The 20828-nt window shown below is 41.1% G+C and overlaps 1 protein-coding gene across 4 annotated transcripts in view; it reads right to left on the bottom strand.

The window, feature by feature from the left end:
* PLCE1 (phospholipase C epsilon 1) overlaps positions 1-20828 on the bottom strand; it is an 848028-nt gene that overhangs the window by 395903 nt on the left and 431297 nt on the right. For all 4 annotated transcript variants that reach the window (XM_069239847.1, XM_069239849.1, XM_069239848.1 and 1 more), the window contains 2 exons: positions 14443-14588; positions 12229-12487 (listed from right to left, as the gene is read on the bottom strand). In XM_069239847.1, coding sequence (XP_069095948.1) covers positions 12229-12487; positions 14443-14588 — 405 coding nt within the window. The remainder of the gene's footprint in view (positions 1-12228; positions 12488-14442; positions 14589-20828) is intronic.

Raw genomic sequence — 20828 nt, 5'->3', positions numbered from 1 at the left:
TGCAAGCAAAGTTCAGATGGTAATTTGGATCGAGACCAACGCTTAGGCTGAAGCAGTAGCTAAAAACATTTCTTTAGATTACAGCAGCTCAAATCGAGCCGTTTATCTCGAATTTATAACTGCTGTGTGAGCTCTAGTTTGGCCTGATTAGGCATGCCCTTCCATCTAGTTTCAGGGGAGCTCCGTAAAGGTTATCTGTATAGCTAAGAATAGCAGTCAAGGTTATTTGCTAGATCTATGAATGTCTCAACATCCCTCAAAGACAACATCTCTGGATTCAGTCTCTATCTGTCAGAAGATTTCAGAAAAAACTATTCAAATATAACTACTCATTAATGTCTACATTCAGCTCTAATATTTTACTCCCTCTGCTACAACAGAAGTACAAAGATCTGTTTGGACATTTTGGCACCTAGACCCGATATGGTGTGCAACTGAGCATTAAACAAATCTTCAGTAAATGAAGACAATCTCAAGGCATTGATTATGATAGCTGATTTAGGGTAAATCACACCAAGATAATATGTGAATGTTTGGACGAAGGAACAACAATGAATGCCAAAGTTGACAGGCCTAGTTTCCTGTTATTTTTTAGCAACACACCACACTTATCAACTGTGAAAATCTAGGTGTCATTTTGGAAGAACACCTCTCTATGAAACCGTGGCTTGATTATATTTGCAAAAAAATTCACAATCAGGCCTTTGGCTATATGCTGCATGTCACAGGCACTAAAGTGAATCCTAGGCAAAACTATGCAATCTCACTGCATCCTGGGATGTCAAAGATGCTCATTTACAAATTACAGGCTACCCATTATGCTACACATAGTGATCTACACTCGAGGTTACGTATCACAATTTAGACAAGTTCTGAACTGGTCTAAAGTCTAAAGCTTTGAACAAATTCAAAAAGTTTTTTTGATACATAAAGACATTGTTAACTTGACCACCGCAATAATTTGCTGCACCCCAAACAATTATATAACAAAGATCCCTCAATACAGAATGTTTATGTGATATGGGAGGCAGTGGAATTGTCGATTTGGAGATTCAGATGTGGAACTCCTGCCCTGGGCATCTTTGGAAGTTATCATATAATTCATTAAATTAAGATTTGTCTTTGTCAAAGTCTGTTTTGTCGTAGTTTGGACTGTTGCTCTGGGCAAGACTGCTGGTTCAACGATGACAGTACTTATGTTTGTAGGCGGCTATGCCTATCCTACAACTAGTCGCAACTGTAATCCCAACCCCTCCGGCTCACTAGCAGTACCTCAACAAAAACCCAAACAGTTAAAGGTGATTTGTGGCAGCCGTTACGCATGGACTCAGAAGTATGACATCTCAGGGAGTGTCGTGGTTAAACGGAGATTACCCCTTTCTCACAGATATATCATGTCTCAATATCATGTCTCAACCAAACACAGGCAACAACGAAGATGCAGTAATGTTTCAATAGTTTTTATTTAATATATTGCAGTATATTGCATGGGCTGCAATGATTAGGATAATGAATAGTGCAAGAAATAGAATTGTAAAGACAAGAGTCATGATTATGAAGACCCCCACCATCTTGCGTTAGCATGGAAAGACATATGTCCTAGTACCCTATCGTGATAGGCCTAACCTTCTACCTAGAGGAGAGCTGGGTATGTTAAACCTAATCTGCCAATGCCATGTCCCTGGAAGGAACCCAAACCTTTGTTACCTTGAAATGAGGACTCGAGCTCAGACTTTGGAAAAACACCAAGTCCAGGTCAGCATCAAGGCGACGCACAGCCTCGATAGCAGCGATGGTATCTGGTCGGAATCCCTCTGATTATCTGTCTAAAGTGTGATGTATTTATACAGATCTACTTGGACCCCTGACGTAGGTCGTTCCAAAACAATAGATAACACCACATGCTGGGGACGGTAATTTCTAATGTGAGCACCTACAGTTTGTTTGTCTTTGTCGAATGAGTTGACGCCTTAGCGCAGTGACACTGATAACATAACTCTAAACAAAAGGGCAGAACTGTAAACAAGGCAGCCATCTTAGAAGAATTAATTAAATAAATGGTCTAAGACATAGCAACCTAAGTAGGTTAAAAGTCACTAGGTGATGGGGGCACGAGTCTACAAGCCAAAGGCTTAGCTAACTCCTGTTATCCCATTAAAACAAACTAGGATTCACTACAGTTGCAGATCACCAGCTTTCTTACACCACTAAAAGATCTAGACAAGTCACACAAATGAACATGTTATATGGAATCAATCATCATTGTCATTGCCGGTATCTGTGACTTGCTTTTATTTGAATTCTGAAGAACTGCATAAACTCAGAGAAATAAGGCAAAATGAAATCTAGAAAGAATTCATCAAAAAAAATTAAAGATTCATTCAAGGCATCAAAACTCAAATTCAAGCAGTCTTTGAGTTCTGAGTAACTGGCATTACGTAGCAAACAGGAGAGCTGGACTCAATAATCGAAGGATGCATGATGGAGAAGGAGGAGGAAGGTGTAGGGTAGTCAATCCAAGTTAGACCCCTGCGAAGGTGCGATTTTATTAAAAACACAACACCACACACTGCCTCTGCCCATCATAGAGCCCAAAGAAAGGAGAATCAGAGCATCAAGAACACAGATCCATTCAAGTATTTCCCTTAGTGAGGGGCGTGGCCTGCAGCCGATGAAGCTGCACGCTTAGTGCGGAGCTCCGGGGCCGCGAATGGGGCCCAGCTGAAATACTAGCGTTTCCAAGCCCCTTAAGAATATGGCGAAACACAATCCAGCAAGCGGAAACCCGCCTGACAAACCCGACAAAAATGCCAAGACACGAGGTACAGAGACTGCAGAGAAAATAGCACAAACCCTTGCCGACCACGAGGAACCAAAATGACGGCCGCCTCCGGGCCTCGGGTCGGCTGGACCCCGGACTTATGGGAAAGGAACTGAGAGCCTGCCTAGAACGGAGGGGACCGGCCCGCGCCCCTGGACCGTCCCGGCGACACCCCTGCGCTTCCGCAGAGTTTGGAGAGGAGGCGAGACCGTACGAAGGAGGCTGGAAGGGGACACGCCGGCGCGGCTCACCCAGGACTGGGCCCCAGACTGTTGGAGGGACCCGGAGCGTGAGCGGACCCCACTAGGCGGCCTGTTGATACTAAGGGAGCCTTTACTCCGACATCGTGCAAGGTACAGAGGCAAGGGCACGGAAGAAGGGGGGAGCCACAACAGTGAGAGCGCGAGAAGCATAGCTTGCGCACCCGACCCCAACACCATTACGATGAGGGCCCCCTGAGCTGCAATCCAAAAAAACTCTAGAAGGGGAAACTACAAACCAATTACCCTGGCGGTGTGGGCGGCAGGCGTGAACGGATCCCGCCAGGCGGCCTGACAACACTAAGGGAGCCCCCTATTCCCACATCGTGCAAGGAACGGAAGCGAGGACACGGAAGAAGGGGGGAGCTACAACAGAGAGAGCGCGAGAAGCAAGGCTTGCACACCCGATCCCAGCACTAGTACGAGGAGAGCCCCCTGAGCCGTAACCCAAAAGAACTCTAGAAAGGGAAACTACAAACCAATTACCCTGGAGGTGTGGGCGGCAGGCATGAGGGGATCCCGCCAGGCGGCCTGACGATACTAAGGGAGCCCCCTACTCTCACATCGTCGAAGATACGGAGGCGAAAACACGGAAGAAGGGGGGGAGCCACAACAGAGAGAGCGCGTGAAGCAAGGCCTGCACACCCAAACCCAGGTGTGGACAGCAGGAGTAACACAAGTCTGGTCCCATATTAAGCACCCTGCACGCCTACAGACACACAGGATACAGTCACGAAATTGGGGGGAACCCAGTTGACATACACGGGCCCGCACGACTGAGGGAACGAGTAACGGGGAGCACTCTACATTCAATCCCACAACGCCTAGAGGCGCTGAACACTACGCTTGGACGTGGCAAGTGCTGGAGGAGTTAAGTGCCGAATGAAACTATAAAGAACTAGTTATCCCACCGCTGTTATTTAACAAAGAGTCTCAGAAGTAGCTAGAAAGACTGGCAGCATAGTTGGTGTACTAAGCCCAGGCCACTACTGACCGAGACCACCTACACTAGTGAACAAGCACCTGCCCTTGAGGATGGGCAAGCCCAAAAGACGAGAGGGGCAAGGCCCGGAGAACCCTTCCGGCACCCAGATCTCAGATCAGTCCCATAAAACAAACTCTCAGGACAGCACGACCCAACAGGAAACAACCCCTGACACGGTGCTTCTGGCCATCAGAGAATCTAGAAAAGCACAGAAAATAGACAACCTATCGGTCGACCTCTCCCTGCTACGTGACGACCACCGCAGACTCACAGAGAGAATGGGAACAAATGAAAAGGTGCTTGAGCTTGTTTCCTCGACTCAGAAATCAGCCACCAAAGAAATCCTGGACATTACCTCTCGTATAAAGGCCCTAGAAACATGAGCGGAAGACGCTGAAAACAGCGCCCGCAGGAGTAACTTAAGATTAATTGGCATTCCAGAAGGAGCGGAAACGGCGGCAGCAAACATGGAATCCTTCTTAGAAAACTGGATCAAAGTCACAATTCCTCCTGAAGGTTTATCCTTGTTTTTTGCCATAGAAAGAGCTCATAGAGTACCCGGCAGACCTCCTCCCCCTGGAGCAAGAGCTCACCCAATAGTGGCAAAACTCCTGCATTTTAAGGACAGAGATTACATTCTGGCACAATCACGCTTGAAAGGCGAAATCAAATTAGATAACCAGCGGGTTATGCTCTTTCCGGACTTCACCAAAAGCACACAGGCACAGAGGGCTTCTTTCAATAACCCCAAACGTACCCTCTGCGAAAATGGAATCAAATATACCATGCTTTTCCCGGCCAAACTTAGAGTGGAATATGAAGGGAAGTCACATTTTTTTACCTCCCCACAAGTAGTTGAGGAATGGCTGGAAGCCAAGAACATCATAACTCCGGGCCCCCAAGGAGAGACGAATAATACAACTTCCAGGAAACGCGGTAGACCCTCCAAATGAAACAAAGAGATTGCTCCCCCGAAACACCAAGCACTTCAAGAAATGCGTGAGGCATTAGATGCAGCTGCGGCACTGAGCGGAGACCTCTTCCTCCCATCACAAAACTCTGGTCACACCTCAGATCGCGACTCGAGCTGTGGAGGGTCATCGATCTCATCGCGCGACACCCTCATCAGCCTACCAAAAGTGACTCCGAGAACCTCAGAAGAAATTATCTGATCCTCCACCGTCAGAACTGGCATTAAAAGAAAGATATGGCGAACCAACCAGCATGACCTAGCTAACTAGAAGTAGATGGCCTGGTGGATCCACACTATGTTCGGCTTGTGTAATAACTAAATGGGCAGCTTACTTTAACCATACTGGGCCCCAGAACCGACCGGGAGTGTAGGCTCTCGGTCACTAGCACGCCACCCACCTATAGGACTTTAAGACAAGTTCAAATGGTTTGGACGGGGAAAGTTCCGATCACTGGTCCTGGGAAGTGGGAGTTGGGAATTGAATCTTTCAAGTTACAACAGGGAGTTAGTTATGCACTTATCACTAATGTAGCTGACAGTTCAAGCAATAAAACGCGCCCCACCACAAGCTAAGTAACCAAAATAGGGACTACAACGTATAAAATAATAACCTGGAACGTAAGAGGCCTTAACAACATATCCAAACGATATAAAGTGTACAATTATTTAAAACGCAGGGGAATCCACATAGCTTTTTTACAAGAGACTCACTTGGTGGAACAGGAAGTTAACGCCCTTAAGAAAAGATGGAGAGGCCAAATAATTGCCACTAGTTATTCAGCGTTTGCAAGGGGGGTTCTGATCTGGATTCGCCCAGGGGTGCCCTTTCAGGTCCTACACAAGACTATAGACAAAGATGGCAGATTCGTAGTAGTATCCGGGAGGCTAGAGGGAAGAGAAATAACACTAAGCGGGATATACGCACCCAATCAGGAACAGGGGAAATTCCTTGATAAATTGTCTCTGGAAATAGGCTCTCACTTGACGGGCCCTAACTTGACTGGAGGAGATTTTAACTGCATAGCCAATATTGACTTGGACAGATCGCACCCTCCCCTCACACACTCCCCAACACTAAAAACCGCCAAATCATTCGCAGACTGGCAGAAACACTGGCAATTAAGAGTTAGCTGGAGACAGCTCAATCCAAAAACTCGGGAATATTCATACTACTCTGCGGTACATGATCTGCATGTCAGGCTGGACACTTTTTTAGCTTCCCCTGAAATTCAAAATGAAGTAGTTTCTATCGAATATCTGAGCCGTACAATCTCTGATCATAACCCCCTATTGATGTCGTCGTCATGGGGAAGAGTAAGAGCGACGATACCAACATGGCACCTGAGAGCAGAAATGCTCGAAGATAAGGCACTCAAACACCTCTTATATACAACCATAGTAGAGTTCTTTAAACAAAACACGCAGACAGCATCCTCCAGATCCACTGAATGGGAAGCATTCAAGACGGTTGTGAGGGGCACCTGTATTAGCGAGAACATAGGGGTCCGGAAATCAATGGAAAATGAGCTGCGTAGATTGGAGGACTCCCTCAGGGACCTTGAGTGTAGACGCCCCACACAACCTGAGCTGGCGCCCCTGATGAAAGACACCAAAAATAAAATTGCGGAGGTGAATATTAGATTATCGCAACATAACTATAAACAATATCTAGTCAAACAACATTCAGAGGGGGATAAAGCAGGGGCCTTACTTGCATGGCTGGCTAACCCACCCAAACAACAAACTATTATAGTGGAAATCGAAGACACCCCAGGCACCAATGCTTACAGTCAAAAAGAAATGAATACAAGTTTTGTTAACTACTATTCAGCATTAAATGCACCCCCTCCGAGACGCTAACTAATCTCCAACTACAAGATTTGGAAGATCTCGCCCTCCCCAAACTTGGAGAGGACGAGAACGCAGTCTTAACAGCCCCAATTACAACTGCAGAAATCAAAACGGCGATACAAGGCATGGCCAACGGCAAAGTCCCTGGATCCGACGGGCTCCCACTCGAGTTCTACCTTCTATACCAGGACCTGATAGCCCCACACCTCTGCGCAGTATACACGGAAGCATGGAACAGTAATGACCTGCCTCAATCTACTAATGAAGCCATCATGATCCCTTTATTAAAACCTGACAGGCCTCCATCCGATGTCCGCTCCTATCGCCCATTGTCCATGCTTAATATAGACTATAAAATATTGAGCCGGATATTGGTGAACAGACTTTTACCACATATGCCATCATTAATCCACCAGGATCAGTCCGATTTCATCCCACAACGCAGCACTGCACAAAATATTAGGCGTCTAGAGTCGGTTCTCCACTCCATACCCCCGGAAATGTTGCGGTCAGCGGTCATCTCGATAGACATAGAGAAGGCATTCGACTGCCTGCGATGGGACTACCTGGAACAGGTCATGCTGAAATTGGGTATGGGAGAGGGATTTACACGTTGGACTAAGCTATTGTACTCAAATCCAACTGCTAGAGTGAAAACAGGTAGTACTATATCTAATTCCTTCTCGATAGGCAGGGGAACTAGACAGGGCTGCCCACTATGCCCTCTCCTTTTCGCAGTGGCAGTAGAGCCCCTTGCACAAATGGCCAGAACTGGACGACACTACAAAGGCATATCTATTAATAACTGGACACACCACATCGCCCTTTATGCTGACGACATGGTGCTCTTCCTTTGAAGTTTGGAAAAAGACCTACCAGGAGTAATAACCATGCTGGAGAACTATGGAGGGGCTTTCAGACTCCGTATTAATTAGAGGAAGTCCACCATATTCCCCGCACATAGAAGTACAACCGAACCGAATGAAGCATTAGGCTTGCCTTGGTCGCCTACTACATTCAAATACCTAGGGGTAAACATATACCACAACAAGGAGGACCTCCTAGAAGGTAATATTCATAGAGTGCTTAGTGGTGTTAGGTCTAGCCTGCGATTCTGGGAGACACTGCCACTGGCGGTAACCGGCAGGACCGCCCTACTCAAAATGATAGTGCTGCCCAGAATGCTATACTACTTCGCTACTATCCCACTGATAATACCTAAAGTAGCATTTAGAAGTATGGCATCTCTGTTCGCAAGCTTTATATGGGGATCGGGTAGACATAGAATTGCACTAAATTTACTGCAGAGAACCACTGCCGAGGGTGGACTGGCGGCCCCAAACCTAGAAGTTTATTACTGGGCAGGACAACTACAATGGCTAGCAAAACTTATCAGCGAACCTCCAGGGGCAAAGGAGCTACGGATCCCTCTGAACTGCTCACCCAAAAAAGTATTAGGGATAGTAATAAACCCCAGGAAGCAAAAACCGCAACTACCCATAGAGTGGGAATCAATTAGACACTGCTTGGAACAATTCCTAAAATACAAAGGCTCCCTACACCCCAGATGCGCCCTTGGACTGCCTGGCAGTTAATATGGGGGACCAAATGCTTAAAGGCCTTAATAAGCTAGGGGAACATAACATCACAAAGCTAGACGAGATATATGACAATGGGAGACTCCGCACTTATTCGGAGCTTCAAGCCCAGTTCAACCTCCCAACTGGGCTGTTCCTCACATATAGCGCCATCACCAAAACTGCACATAAAACCTGAGGGACAGCAGCCCTCGAACCCCCCAATACACAGCGGCTGTAACATCCTTTGCACAATTGGGGAGAAGAAAGGAGTGATTTCAGAAATATACAAATCCCTACAAAGCAGCCCATGCACACCCCTAAGCAAACTTAGAAATAAGTGGCAAACTGAATTAAACACACCCATTGAGGATGCACAGTGGGCAAAGATCACTTCTCATATATACTCGGTATCAAGAAACGCCAGATTCAAACTAATTAATCTATATATTTACCATAGGGCCTATTTAATCCCGCAAATGATAACTAAAATATGTAACACAAATGAAGCAAGATGCCCTAGATGTGCCGAAATAGCAGCAGGTCTAGTGCACATATTGTGGAGTTGCCCGCAACTCAGTACATACTGGTCAGAGATCTTTCGGAGAATCTCCGCCTGCACTGACAGGACGATTTCCATGTCCCCGATGGTGGCATTACTGGGAGACTTTCCGCGCCCTGCAGCTCACAAAATAACAAATACGTTTGTTGATCTAGCTCTGGTCCTGGCCAAAAGAGAAATCGCCTCACACTGGAAAGATCCAGCGGGCCCGCAGATTAAAAACTGGCAGGAAACAACAGAAAAATGGGCAGAAACTGAGGGAATAGTACTACTAAGAGAAGCACTCTAGGGATGAAGACCAAGAGATAGCGCAACACAATGGGATGCATTACTGGAGTGCCTGAAAACCATGAACGACCCAACCCCAGAAAATGGCAAGTTGGCCTCAGTCGCTGAATCAGAAACAGCTCCCACACCGACCATATAAAACTTTTGGAGGCGTACACTGCAAGGAACAGCCCATCAAGAACTGTCAGCACCAGAACACAATATGTTGATATAAGTGAAATATGGGGGGAGGGGGGGAGTTCATTGCTAAAATTGGGGAATATACTGTTTATGGTTAAAAAAACAATAAAAGATATTAAAAAAAAAAAAAAAAGTATTTCCCTTAGTCACTGTTTTAAGTGTATTACACAAGAATGAAGTTACAACCCGGGATCCACTCTGCAGGTTGCTTCGCATTTAAGCATGCACATGTATAGTGAAAAATGCTTTCCAGATAATTGTACTGCTGCTCTCTAACTTTATGGTTCTATTTTAGAATTAAGGTGTTAATGTCTACTTAATTTTGAAGACGACCAGGGCATGTTTAAATCTTTTGCACACTAGGCTAAATACGCTTATTCACTTAATGTTTAGATAGATACAGATCTCTGAATCCCCTTAAAGGGAGTTAATTAAGGAGGGTGAACTCACATATCAACATAGGTGTGTGGCACAATTACTTCAGTCTTCAGGTGGATCAGTAACCGCTAATAGATGGAATACAACAAATCAGCACTTTCTCATGCACAAAGCACCTTTGTGATACCGTGAGTTGACCTTATTTGCAATGTTTTACATTTTTACTCACATTTGGACACATATTTACATAGTTGGGGTTCTTTTTGCCTACGGTAACATTTATATGCTTAACAACGGTTTACACAGTTTTCTTCTTTGTGGTGTTTTTAGAATGTGCTAATACCATCACTGGTAATAATTTCAGGCCTGCATGGTCCTGGCAAAAGCACAATACACTAACATGCGTTGCTCTATGCATTTGGGTTTCTCTTCTAAAAACACAATACATGTATGTAACATACCCCTTAGAAACTAGTACATTTAACTAGATTTTGTAGACTTCATTCTCAACAAACCTTTCTGCACACGATAAGGGTTTGCCTTACAAAGTACACTGGTAAAATAAAAAATAGGGTTTGTACTCTTACTGTCAGCTGAAAATGTGTGGGCTCTTTAACTTTTCTTAAAAATGCTTCAATGACATAAGCTTACAGTAAATACGTGATGATTTCTGTTGACTTACCTCCTTGCATTTTTAGTTTCATGTTTTCACAGGTAAGCGAGTATATGCACATCACTTCATTATTTTGGATTATTACATGTACTGACAGTATATGGGACTGTGTATTTATAATACAAAACTGTAGCTATAAAATACTCTAGGGGCTCTTTCATACAAAGTGCACACACTTTGCACAGCCCTGGGACAAATGGTATTACAAAAGGCGCTGCAAACACTTGTGCGGTCCCTTCTGTAATATAAATAGCACTGGCGCACATATACCGCCAGCGCTATCATCATTTGCATAGAGGCCGTGGCACTGCACCTTCGCCGTATTATAGATGCGGGCGCAAAGAAGCCATTAGGAGGTGCAAAAATAGTGCGCCACAAAAAGGTGGCGCACTGTCAGTGTGCCCCTTGATGGCAGCCCTCTGGAGGGAGTCAAGTGGGTCTTATGGACTACCCAGACATCCCTTTGCAGGCGGATGCAGTCTCTCACTGCACCCACCTGCAAGGAGATATCTCTTGCCTCTTTAAAGTGCAGGTGGGTTGCCGCCTGCACAGTGAAACACAAAACAGTTCAGTATTCCACATGAATTTGCTGCAGGGCAGTGCGAGACCACATCTGCCCTGGGGATAGCGCATTCATGCTAATACGGCACATTCTCCTTGTTTGCGCAGGGTGCACCTTTTAAATGTGGCACCCTGCGCAAACAAGGAAAATGTGCCATATGTGTAAGACGGCCCCAGGTAGACTGAGGGGTGAATGGTCCATGAACCAAGGTTTAAGACAAAAAAAAGAATAAACAGTTTAAAACCATTTGGAAACCTAATTAGAAGTAATTACAGTCAGGAGTGGCTTTCTCTTCATCAAACTAAATACATCTTCCCCAGTCATTTTCTCTATAAGAAATACTGAAATAAGGCACAAAGAATAAACACATAAAAAGGAAATCAGACTAATGAATAAATTAGGAGCCACTGAATTGTAAGATTACAAATATATTATCACACTAAATTAATCATTAACAAAAGTTATTCTAATATATGAATTTAACCAAAATGTATGATACAAGAAAATCATATGAAAATGCTGGAGTAAAAGGTATGGAAAAAAGGCTCTGGGCATGGAATCTGTTGGTTATCACACACTACGGTGGAAAAAAACATAATTGGCCTTAGCATACGAAATAGTATGAAAGTGTATTAAGACTGATTTAACCGTAGTGCTGGAGCTATATGTCTCTTGGATACCTTGGTGAACCAAATGATTAGTCCATTTGAGATTGTGATGCCACATATCAGTGATAGATACATGTGTATGCTGTACTTTCTTATGTTTACTGGTTTTTAGGTAAAACAATACAATATATATTTTTAAAAAATATATCGATTTGCAAGAGATACATTGAACAATGTCATCAGAAGGACAAGACATAACAGCATGTAAAAAGTCAAAGAAAAACTGACGGAGAAGTACAGAAAAGGTAGATGTTTGTATCTGGCTCGCATAATATTAAGAAGGAACCAGAGAGTGGCAAAGAGATGATTAGCTACTATTATGGCCATTTGATGTTTTCTGGGATCATGAAGATTATTTAAAACAGCAGAACATGTCTACAACGTTTTAGGGAGATAGGAATGATCATTTAACAAGAATTTTACAACCTAATAAGCTTATTACGAATTTACCTCAAAAGCTTCATTTTGAGAATTGTACACTGGGCAAAGTTTCATAAGGGCGGCTGCTCCATCAAGAACTTCACAGAGCTCCTTTAAAAACACACCACAGAAAGGAATCACTTTGCAGCCTGGTATATTCAGTGCTCTGTTTACAAGTTTTCTGTATTCTGATGAGGACTCGTGATGTGCCATAGCATCTTTAAGACTCCGCATGGTTTCGATATCGGTTTGGTCCATGAATTGCCACATTTTTAATACCTTCCTTGACCTATTTAAAAGTAAAGTAAATATGCAGACATTGAACATAATGGACGATAGACCTCGTATTATACATTTAAAATATACGTTCTGTATTTAATTAGTTACTTGCCAGGAAAATACTTATTGTTTACAGTGAAAACAAAAATAAAGTGATTTTCAACCACGTATAGATACTTTGTATTGAAAACTGTCATGTACTATAATAGCAACGTTCCTGACTATGGACAGAAAATATTCAACACGTAACTGGCAAATAACGGTTTCTCCGACAAAAAAATTAAAACAGACCCCCCCACTCTTTACATTTTTAATTACAGGAAGAAAAAATGTATAATGCATTGCTAAAGGGTTAGTTTCAAAACACAGACAGGTTTGAGAATCGACTCCTTTTACGTGATGCAGCAGTTTGGAGGAACCCCATGTCCGCTCCGCTCAGAACAAAGGTACATACTGGAGCCTTGGCTCTCCAGGTCCTAGTACGAATAGTAAAGCTGAAAATATATATTTAGATGCTGTGCTATAAGGTCTTCTTGCCCTTGGATGCTGAGAGGAACTTGGAAACTGTAGTCTGTGTCACTTACCAAGTTTCAGACATGTTTTATATGTATTAAAAGTTATCTTTTTTCGTATTGAAGTGACTTTTGGGTGTGATGTAGTGCCAAGATACCACTAAATAGTAAACATGCGCTTCATAAGTTCTTTCATCCATTCAACTCCCACAGATGAAATGTGTACGTTTATATAGAATGACTGTTCCATAGAATTGTTTAAGCTAACTAATTTTCGTTGCATGCTAAGGTTCCCTTTTCTAGAGGGTGGAAAAGTGTGAGTTACATCAGAACGGCAGCCATCTTTAATAGGGGATATGAGAAGGGAAGGATAAGTGAGTGCTAGGAGGACATGGAGCGAAAGGCAATTGTATCCTGTTGCTGGAAACAGCTGTGCCTCCAAACCGTGTACCCTATATTATTTAAGACCCCACTAATTCAGATTCTGTGTCCCAACAGGAATGGCATATGACTAATATACTGCTAAAACACACAGCAGGAGAATGATTACCTTAAAGAGATGCTACAAATCTCTGCCTTGATTGAGTACATGGTTATAAATTTAATCAAAGACTGTTGGTTAAATGACAGTTTAATGGCACAGGAGTGAAGGAGTAAGCAAACACATATGATATGTGTCTTCAGGACATATAAACAACATAGAACGAGTTAGGGAAAACACATAATGGGCCAGTGAACAAACAATAATTGACTGGCTATTATTCTTGAAATTCGAGCCACTGAGGCAAATGCCTTAATTGCTTATTGGTAATAGCTATTTACACGCAGCTAGCTTATACAGAAACGTCAAAACATTGAGCACAGAAGCCAAATCCATGAACCAATGCTTCAGCCTGATGGGGTTTAGGTCAGATGGCATTGCGATATCTCTGCATCCCCAAACTGTAGAGAGGATGCACTTTCAAATGAGAAAAAACATTCGAGAGTTCTACAGTGAAATGTGGTTACACTCGAATACATGTTCACCTTTCCAAAATGGGGTTAGGTTTGGACTGGCACATGTAGAAAACCCTTAAAGAACTGTAAGTGTGTAATGAGGTTACACTGATTAAGCCAAGAATCAAATGTTAGATAGAACAAAATTGTGACCAAAGACAGGAATATTTTTTTGTCCAAATACATAGTTAAGTCTGGAAAAATATTTTGAAACAGTACTTAAAAGAACAATTAAATATTTGATAATGAGTTACAATTGCTATATTTTACAAAGTTTACTATTTGAATATAAATATTTTAATTCCTTAAAGTACAATTAATAAACACATTTTCACAAAGGTCTTTCACTTTGAAATTTGTGAAATCAGTGCTTAGTTTTAGATGGGTTTAAAACTCTCTTTAAGCATACTACAACACAATCCTGTCCTCTATGTACAGTTTAAAATTTAAGAAATACCGGAGTCCAGCCAGAAATTCCATCACAGCATTGTAATTCCCCTTGCTCCAACAGCATTTTGCAATATGTACCAAGTGTGAAAAGACTTCACGTTTTTCTTCCATGGAGCCAGCAGCCAAGATCAACCAAGTCACCCACGAGCTAACCTGAAAGAAAACAAAATAGTAAACGAATGTGATTGATTATTCCAGCCCTATGATTCTTGAAGAACAAAACATGTCACTGTAAAAAGAAACGTATTACAAGTCACTTGAATCTTTTAAAACATGTAATTTCAGTATCAAAATATCACATTACAATACTGACACAGAATCAATTCATGTGACACTAAAAATGCAATTGAGGATACTCCAATACGAACTCAACCAAATGACAAAAAAAATGGTCATTTTTCTTATCGTAGATAGATCTCTCACACTTTATAAGACATTTGTAGCCACCTGACTTTATCACCGTGCCATTCACACTTCCAAAACAAACATTCATGAACCCTTCAGCTTACAAACCCCAGTATGCAACCAACCAGAGTAAAAAACGGCTCTGTGAGACCACATCCGTGGTAGAAACACGCTTTGCCAATGACTGGCAACATAATATTAATGAAATTTGTCTGTGACTTTTTTGTTTCTATTTTTATAAATACCTTTAAATATGTAATAACATTTAAGATAATTATCATACACTTTCACAGAAAATGAAAGAAAGTTTTGGGATTTGACCCCTGCATATATTGCTTAACCAACATGTTAACCACTGAACAGATGTCATTAACATTCTGGTAGAAGAAAAAAATGTATTTTGGAGAGAACCAGAGCAAATTAACCCTTAAATAGATAGGAAAGACAGGGAAAAAACAAGTGAAAACAATTTAGGATGAAACTAAAAATTCAACAGTGTTCTTCTAAATCCTTAACGTAAGCCTCTTCTTAATGTCTTTCACAAAAACTGCCTCTTGGACTTTCTAAGAAGTAAGCAAACTTGCTCTTTATTAATCTTTTGGAAGTTTTAATCCACAACCATATGCACAGAACATATTATTATTGGAACGTTCTATGCATACTGATGTCTTTTGGGGTGTGGGTTTTTGTGTACTATTTAGCTCTTATTCTACTGTACTCCCTTCTTCTGTTGCACTTCATTTCAGTCCTTTGCTCTTTTAGAATGGTGCTGATTCCTCTTTTGCTTAATGGTGTTCTTCTTTCTTGAGTTAGTGTCTCTTTCAACACTTCCACACATGGAGATAATTTAAAAAAAAAATCAATAACCTTTTTACAATACTGTTGCCCTTGTGAACATTCCTAAAAAAGGTCCTACAATGTAAATCTTAAGACTTTACAACCCCAATGTTCATCCATATCCACATCTCTGAAACCAAGCTATAGAATTTCATAGCCATCCAGTATTTCCTGAAAATATATTTTTGCTGAATAAGACACAATACTATGTGAACTCAAGAAAACAGATTTAAATTCAGCATATCCTTCAAAAGGCGTGCCATTTCTTCTCAGATTTTCTGCAATAAAATAGGATATAAAAGAAATGATCTATTCATTACTATTCAAGACTTGAGTGAGTGAAAGATACCTCCTCTTTCGACTAAGAGGAAGAAATATGAGTCCTAGATGAATATTCAGGCTTGCGAGATACAGACATCCTCTAAAACACTCTTCAAAAAGTTGGTACTACTTGTTTTCAAAGTTCCAGATTCAGTATTTATAATTTATGCAATCAAAGTCATGAAACCAGGTATACAGATTTAACTGAGATTTAAGTTTTCAATTGCTACCCAAGAAGACAAAAAAAAACATTATTTATGTTTAATTGTCTTGATCCCCAGATTACAGTGTCCACATGAATGAAGTTTTCTGTTATCAAAGCAATGCTGTCCAATTTAGGAGTAAAAAAGCTATACCTTCTTAGAACTGCATAATTATCAAAATGCTTGTGGGTATTTGATTTGATTTACTCCAGCAACTAGAGTTATTCTCACTCACTATCTCATATGATACTTGTAAAAGAACAGCGGATTTACAGCTATAGCAGCTAGGTAAAATATTCCCTTTTCAAAGTAGCCCAAGGAAATGTAGTTTTGCTTTCAGAACCCCACAGGAACCTTCATAATATTTTATTTTTATTATCAGTTGGTGCTAAACTCAACAAACCTTATTCAAGAATCTCACCAAAATATGAATTTCAATAACAATAATTGTATCCTATAAAGTAAAATGCTGACTTGTGTCCCTACTCATAGTAAGCTCTTAATTGCTTCGAGAGTTTTCTGAAGTATAAAACCTTCTATGAACATGGTTAGGAAGGAAATGCGCCACTAAGCATTTTATTTATTTGAATGACAACTTAATTTCCACCTCGTTGCATACCAATGGAAAGCCGGTGTGCACCCCTGTAACGATGGGACACAATATTGAGGAAAAATTATTAAAAATAAAAACAAAATTGACATCTTACTAAGTCTAGATTTTCTAAGCCTTAGTCCTCGTATACATAGCCTGGCTAATGTGTGTGTTGTGTGATTCACATGGCCCAATGGCCAGGACATATTCTTTGGAGTAAAGGAAAACAGGTTTGCAGGTTAATTTTGTCTTTGGGACAGGTAGGCCCAACCCCCTGCAGCACAAACCCTTTGGCTGCCAATTTACACTATCACATTACAGAGCTGTGAAAGGAACTGTCTGCAGTTGACGTAATACTTGTGCCCATATGTTAATGCTGTTCGAACTTGTATTTATGGCTCATTAATACAAAGCCTTTATTATTAGGGCCGGCGTTCTAAATAAATGTTATAAGCTCGGACTACACTAATAATAATGGCTCCAATAAAAAATGTGTGCACACGTTGGCAAAGTTTAAAAATATAAGCCGACGCATAATGCTCTCTCATTAAATGTAAATATCTGCTGAAGCTTCAACGCAAGATTGTTGATTTTTTGCTTTCAAAATAAAATGTTCACAAAACAATGCAACTAGAAAAAAAAAAAAAACTTTTAAAAAACTTGTGTGAAAATGTAATTACTATTTCTTTGAAGCATAATTTAGTAAACTGTGTTGATGCATGCTAGTATTTCCAAAACATATTAATTATGGAAAATCAGTGTAACCAGTTTCAACAAGATTATGGGAAACATGAATGTAAACAAGCATTGGCAAACCCAGTAGATCCGACATTGGTGGTCAATCTTTTTGCTTTTGTCAATGCGCGGCTTGTTTTGACATGGCCTTTGCAAAACTTGATTGTTGTGGGAGCTGCTGGGCCCTCACCATTGTAACAAATATTAGCAAAAAGTAAAGATATTTTTTAACCACAAAAAAAAAAACACACATTGCCACATTAGTTCCCTGCACTGAACAAAAATAATTTGTGGGCCAGTTTGCTCCTTGTGAAAGAGCAGATTGTGATCAATGTAATTTAACATGGATTTGTAGAGCCCAGAACTTGTCATCCATGAGAGTATCCAGGTGCTGTGAAGCAGTGGGTTATGCAAGTAGGATCAGTCACAGTAAAGTCAGCTGATAGATGGATAAAGAGAGAGACATAGAATTTTAATAAAATATAAAATAGAATTTTAATAAAATAGAAGGTCTTGGGTACTGCCAGGTGTAATTAGGGGGGCAATTCTTAAAGAAAGTTACAAAAGTGCACCCATGGTATATTTCTTTGCATTAGTGCAGATTTGCGTATTTCATGAATTCACAAAAATTTACAGAAGTAGAGCAGGAATCATACTCCTGGAAACTATTTGTGAACTGTATGTGCAGGTGTAGATTTGCTCATGCAAAAATCTGTTAAGCGTTTACAAGTTTACTTTCTCTTTACCATTTTTTTTTCCAACCCTGGAAGATGTTTTTCTTCTGACCCCTGTCAGGAGTAAAATTCCAACCTTTCTCAGTAAATGGGAAATTATTAGAGAAGGGCTGTGGAAACCCTTAAAACATGCAAGTTAATAGGATTGCACAGACTCAAAAGGGCATTCCATCTCTGAAACTACTGCTTACCACTAGCTCTAGACCCAGTATGTAGAGCTGCAGAAAGGTGACACATTAAGGAAACTGCTAGTATTCAAGCCCTACTATAGTATTAGACCTGGCATAATCAGAGGGGCTATTTTCAAAGCACTCATATGAGACTACTGCCATAATTTGCTGTCACGCTACATTGCACCAAAGATTCTTTTACAGGACAAATAGATTTATGAAGGAACCTGTCCCATGGACAAGTAGATATTTTATTAAATTCCACACCTCCGATAAAGTTAGGAATAGTAAATCTGTACTTCCCTATATTCACTTAATTTCAATATTTTGTCCCTCAATAGTCTGTCCTTAATATTCTTGTACACAATATTCTGGGGGTTGATATTCAAGTAGTACAACTAGGAAAGGCTTCTACTTTAGACAAATTCAATTAGTATCCTAAAGCATGAAAATAGGAATCATTAACCATAAAGCACTGCAGCCTCCATGGGTACTGCTCACGCAAACGTTACTGAATCCAGTCTGACGCCTGGGGAAGTTCAAAGGTAAGGAATCCGCAGGTAGATAACATATTAATTAGCCCCGTAAGCACATGTTGTTATCTTGAAAAACAGGCACCAATATTTCTACCCCAACAGGGGTAATCAAAAAACTGCACTCACCCACAAATTGTGGCTTCATCATCGGGCTACTGTTAACACACTCCAACAAAATCCCAAGTCGGAGTGGAGCAGAAAGGGTAGGAGAACATAAAATTGCACAAAACAAATACACAACATTAAGCACGGGGACAAAGGATGAACAACAGACTTATAAAACTGTCTCAGATCGGTCACTCTCAAGTCTTTGTTATAGTGCCGCCTGGGCAAGATTAAAAAAATATATACCCCCGGTGGTGATCTCAGGAAATCATGACCCGTTCACCCCAGCTTCTGTTATATGTATCAACATGTTTTGGCCGTTTCTCACTGCCCCTTTGGGTCACTCGGCCTTCATCAGGACCTTCGTACTGCCCCGTTATGATTATCCCTACCTGTCCTTTGATCAGGGTTTCATACCATTCATACGTCAGGGAGCAGTTCTCCCTGTCTGTACACACACTGTCGGCCATCGAGTTTTCATTGACACTTGTATTCAATCAGCGCCGGGTGGGAGCATCACCCTGTAGTCACACATTCATCAAGGGACCAGTGCTGCTTGCTCTCCGCCGCCGGGCTCCGTGTTACTGGTGATTACCCCTGTTGGGGTGTATGATGCACTGGTTGTTTCCTGTCCTATAGTGTTATTGATTGAGAGTTTGGAAGGTTGGACAGGGAATATTCTCCTCTCCCCCCTTTTTAAGTGTTCAACCAATATTTCTACTTCTGGATTATTTCTAAAATAATTAAGGAAAGTTCCAGTACCTAGTCAAACAGTAACAGCAATATTCATGTGAGATATCACTCTCCAAGGAAAAGATTCTAAGATAAACCCATTAGTAAGGATTCAAACTATTGTCCCATTGTATAATGTACTCATTCATGATTTATATGCATCTGTGAAATTAAAACCATATAGTACTCCATGTAAAAAAACACCATCACACCTTGCTAGTCTTTTTTGCAGTTCAAACTAACGTCTACCTTTGGCACAAATGACTCAATATGTTAATCCATATGTCTAATAGGTATATATGCGCATACATCTCCTTTATAAAAATTATTTAATTGTGATGGAGTAGTTATGTAATATTTTCCAACTGTCTTGGTAAGATGCAAATGATTTTAAAGCACAGAACTAGCTTTGAAGGCTACATCCTTATCAGGTTTTTTTGTAATTTAATATAATCAAAGTTAAATTTTAAATTTATTCCTAAACATTTCATTATAAACCATTACAAAAAAGGAACTACAATTGCTCTGAATTTACAATATTATCAGATCAGGCATTTCCCTGTTTTTATTACGACAAATAACCCTTTCAAGCCCCTTTTATGCCATAGGTACTGAAAGAATAGACCTATCCAGTTGACCTACAACAGAAATGGTAGCTTCTTCAAAATAAGTGTCCATTTGAACACCATCAGTCAAGATTTCCTCTGCATATAGTACTTTTTAATTCATCAAATCATCAAATGCAAAACTAACACCTTTATTTATCACTGGCCTATTCCATTCCTTAGATAGGCTATCAAGCAAGGTGTTCCTCTATCTAAAGTTTCCTTGCAAGAAGCATACTAGACATTTCTCCTCCTTCCATATATGTTTTTTAAAATATTTCAGTCCATATTTGACCTCTGTGTTGATAAAGCTGTTCAATTCAAACTTGGCTTTAGTAAAGGTCCTCAAGTCATCCTTCTGTCCAAGTGCACACAGTTCTCAAACTTTTAACACATATTTGAAGGCAGGATGGAATTA

This window comes from Pleurodeles waltl, chromosome 6, assembly GCF_031143425.1.
Source record: "Pleurodeles waltl isolate 20211129_DDA chromosome 6, aPleWal1.hap1.20221129, whole genome shotgun sequence".
NCBI classification, from domain to species: domain Eukaryota; kingdom Metazoa; phylum Chordata; class Amphibia; order Caudata; family Salamandridae; genus Pleurodeles; species Pleurodeles waltl.
Note: the sequence above shows the minus strand (reverse complement) of the source record. Positions and strands in the feature narration are given on the sequence as shown.